The sequence below is a fragment of the Kryptolebias marmoratus genome, linkage group LG18, assembly GCF_001649575.2.
Source record: "Kryptolebias marmoratus isolate JLee-2015 linkage group LG18, ASM164957v2, whole genome shotgun sequence".
In the NCBI taxonomy this organism is placed as follows: domain Eukaryota; kingdom Metazoa; phylum Chordata; class Actinopteri; order Cyprinodontiformes; family Rivulidae; genus Kryptolebias; species Kryptolebias marmoratus.
In genome coordinates, this window is record NC_051447.1 from 946,518 (window position 1) to 950,430 (window position 3,913).

Genomic DNA, 3,913 nt, shown 5'->3' on the forward strand with positions numbered 1-3,913 from the left:
TATATCATCAGTCTCTAGGTATGATAGCAGGTTTTGTTCTCAAAGGCTGGAACAATGGGTTCGAAGTTGTTTTGTTGTCAATTTGGATGATGGGTATCTATGTTTCCATAGTTCCCCCATCTTTCCCATATAGCCCCTCTCTACGCTTGATCATGTAGTAGGATTCCTGCCCTTGTACTTTTTCCAGTAGCCTATTTCTCATCACACACACACAAACTTTCTTTACTTCTATTAATTTTTTCATTATTATTCAAACTAGACTGTACAAATTTCAACAGAAGATAAAGTCAGGACAATACCACATACCTTGCAGTCTATCACCTCTGCTGCTCAGTGCTCAGACTTTTATCTGAAACACAGAAATGTGAGTCTGAGTCTCAGTAAAGGCATGTCAGCTGGTGCTTGTTGAAGAATGATAGACACTTTGCCAGTTAAGCCATTTAACTGCTACCTTGAGATGACAACAGACATTCATCAACTGCCTTATGACTGTTACACACAAACAGTGAGCACATGTAGTCAACAGCTGCAGAATACATCCTATACCTCCAGGGCACAAACACACACACACTGCTCTACAATTTCTATTTACTCCTAGAGAATTCTTACCACACACACGCACACACGTTCACGCACGTGCACCCTCACTTACGTATGTGCATGTGTTATCTGGAGAAACAGGAGTGCACTGAGTGCATTGTGGAATTGTACTTAATAGTTTTCTGTTTTATATATTCCATCTACTTTATGAAAACTTGAATTTAGTTGATTACAAAATGATACATTATATGAAAGGTTTTGTGCAAAATAAATTGTTTTGTGTGGCAACAGTTTAAACAAACAGATCAGATACTAAAACTACATGGTCAGATTACTCAAGCCATGTGAGCCACTGAAACTGAGACACACTGGAATGGCCAGTGATGGCACTAACCAAGATTTTTGGTAACCATCTTATGACAAGCTTTGTGTATCACTCTGTACTGAAGACACATTGTTAATGCCTTGTGTAGGCTTTATGTTTTTATCAGTCAAAACTAAATATTTAAATAAACATATGTCAAACAAAATGTGAATACAGAAGGTAAGAATCTTCTGAAATGAGCCTCCAAACAAGCCTGCTTAAGCATTATCAGGGGCAAAATGCCAACCCAGTTCTTTACCACAACTGTGTTAAACTAACCAAGTACTCTAACCATTCAATTCAATTCAATTCAAAAATACTTTATTTATCCCAAACGGAAATTAAATGTTGTTGTAGCTCATAATCCTGGTTTTGTTAAAGAGTTGTTGTAGATGATGATTACTGGAGGCAGGAACTATCTCTCGTAGCGGTCTGTCCTGATGTGTCCTCAGTCCTAAGCTTCGCTGGCCTCCTGCAGAGCCATGATGGCGGAGCTCTGGAAACACAGGTTGGTCTTGAAGTCCTGGGTGATCTTCCAGACCAGGCGCTGGGAGGGCAACTTCCAGATGAGGAGCTCGATGGACTTCTGGTAGTGGTGGATTTCCCTGAGAGCCACGGTACCGGGCCTATAGAGGTGAGGCTTCTTCACTCCACCAGTGGCTGGCGTGTTCCTGCGGGCAGCTTTGGTAGCGAGCTGCTTCCTGGGAGCTTTACCTCCAGTGGATTTACAGGCAGTCTGCTTGGTTCTGGCCATGACTGGACTTCAGGGTTCTTTGTGTTTAACACTGAAGAGTAAAAGATGTTAATCAACTGCTCCCGATTGTGGAAAAAAAAAGCCACCTTGTTGTTATGGTTACGCATCATAACAAAAAGTCCAAAAGCAAAAAGGTTTCAGTAAAAATGCTTCCAGCTGCACAGCATTCAATACCAGAGGAAATAATCATCCAAAAAAGTGATTTACATGAAGAAAAAAAGAGGAACAAAATTTTCAAAAGCAATATCTCAGAATGAATGTAATAGAGCTACTCCAACATGCAGCCACCTTTAGCGGCACAATTCTAGAAGACCAGAAAATAACTGTACTTTAAGTAATTAGGTACTTTATATATTTGTCTACAATGGACATTTATCAAGAGCATTACCATTCTTTGAGACTTTAAGTGTCAGTCTCAAACTCTTTTGTCTAACTTAAACTTTTTACAAATGTTATTTTGATTTAAAAGGTAAACAACAGCTCTTTCATTCTCTCAGGCCCGTAGTCAATGAAATGGTCACTCCAATGACCACTTAGTTGTCTGTCACTTGTCTAGCATGCCCCCACTGCTGAAATTTGTCTGGTTCCTTGTCTTGGTTTGAGAAACTGAAAATGACTACATAAACATTAATGATAAAGAAACAGGTTAATTTACAGCACCATGTGTCCATATACTGAATTACACAACTGTATCTGCACTTTTTGAATTTTGTAAGAAAGGACAGGTTGTTATTGACACTAACAATGGCTGTGAATTGTGTTTTCTTTGCATACTTTTCAATACAATTATGTTCCACTTGATTCTGGGTTACAAAAAGTGACACACTGAAGTAAACTGGCAGTTCTACATAATTACTCATTATTCTGAATCCTAAAATTTTACCTAAGGGTTACAGTGGTTTGTGGTATGTACTGTTTTAACATAATTACTATATATATATATATATATATAGTAATTAACATAACTACTTATAGTAATTATGTTAAAACAGTACATATATATATATATATGATATTTTTACAAAACATAAAAAATAAAGTTATTTAATGTCAAAGTGAAATCAGAATTTCTTGAGAATAACACCAATTAAAACAATATGTAATATAAAATAAGTGTCTGTATAAATATTCACCCCCTTTAAAGTAACTGTCCTGGTTGCTACTGCCATTTGATCTAAAAAAACAAAACAACCCCCCCCCCCCACACACACACACACACACACACAAATAGCGATAACAGCTGATTTTATAGATATTGATGAAAGAATCGTGCAAACCCTTTGTCTTTAAGCAAAATATATCATAATCTATTGAATGGAACTCTTTGAGGAAATAATAATTACAATGTCTACAACTGATTACCTTTTAGAATCCAATTAAAGATGGTGGCCACAGTTAGCTGATATTACCTAACACAGACATTGCTAAATCTCTTCAAATTTTACAGATATTTTACAGATAAAAATCTGTTGTGGTAGTAGCTGAGAGTTATTCAGAATTACTGAGTTTACATTAATTTTTGACTTTGTATTTGAAAATAAAGCTAACATTCGAGTGCAAGCTGCCAAGAACATTACAGAACCTTTAAAAGATCTTAATTTGTCCATTTCACAGAAGAAAAGACTTTAAAATGACCTCTAGAAGCACAGCATTTTAATTATGTTCACTGCCAATGGACTGGTGGCTTTACAACAATAAGGCTTCAAGGTTTAAAATCTCCATCTGCCTTTAATGCTCTAAGTGGTCATGTTTGGCTGTTTACATTTTAAACACTATTCTCAGATGATAAAAAACAACTGGAAATGTGAAGGTTTTTGTTGTGCTTAAAATCTTTTCAGCATATAAATCATATTTTAAAAAAAACACACATTTTCTTGTCCCCAAAATTTCATGAAGCCAAGGGCTATTTACATTCCATTTTCTTTCTTGTCATCTGACCACAGATGTCTATTTCATACTTGGTGGTATAACATATCACCAACTCCAGCTTTGCCTATCACTGATGCCAATGCTTGCATGCACACAGCTCAGAATGCACACCACCTTCCTTGGCTTCCCCTGGTAGATTATTAAAACTGCATCATCACCTCTCAGCAACTTTTGGCTGAACTGTGTTTCTGTAGAGGGAAGGCAACTTCCATTTCATCTCCCCCAGGGTACCAGCAAGGTTGCTTCTCCTGGCCAGCAAGACATTAACCAGTTTGAGGGAAGTCAAAATGATATGTGGTATTTATTTCCTATGCTAGAATGGATTT

The 3,913-nt window shown here is 37.0% G+C and overlaps 1 protein-coding gene across 1 annotated transcript; it reads right to left on the minus strand.

The window, feature by feature from the left end:
* Positions 1 to 1,358: 1,358 nt before the first annotated feature.
* Positions 1,359 to 1,660, minus strand: LOC119617930 (histone H3-like). Its single transcript, XM_037981136.1, has one exon. The coding sequence runs from the start codon at positions 1,656 to 1,658 to the stop codon at positions 1,359 to 1,361; it is 300 nt and encodes a 99-aa protein (XP_037837064.1). The 5' UTR covers positions 1,659 to 1,660.
* Between the last annotated feature and the right edge of the window lie 2,253 nt (positions 1,661 to 3,913).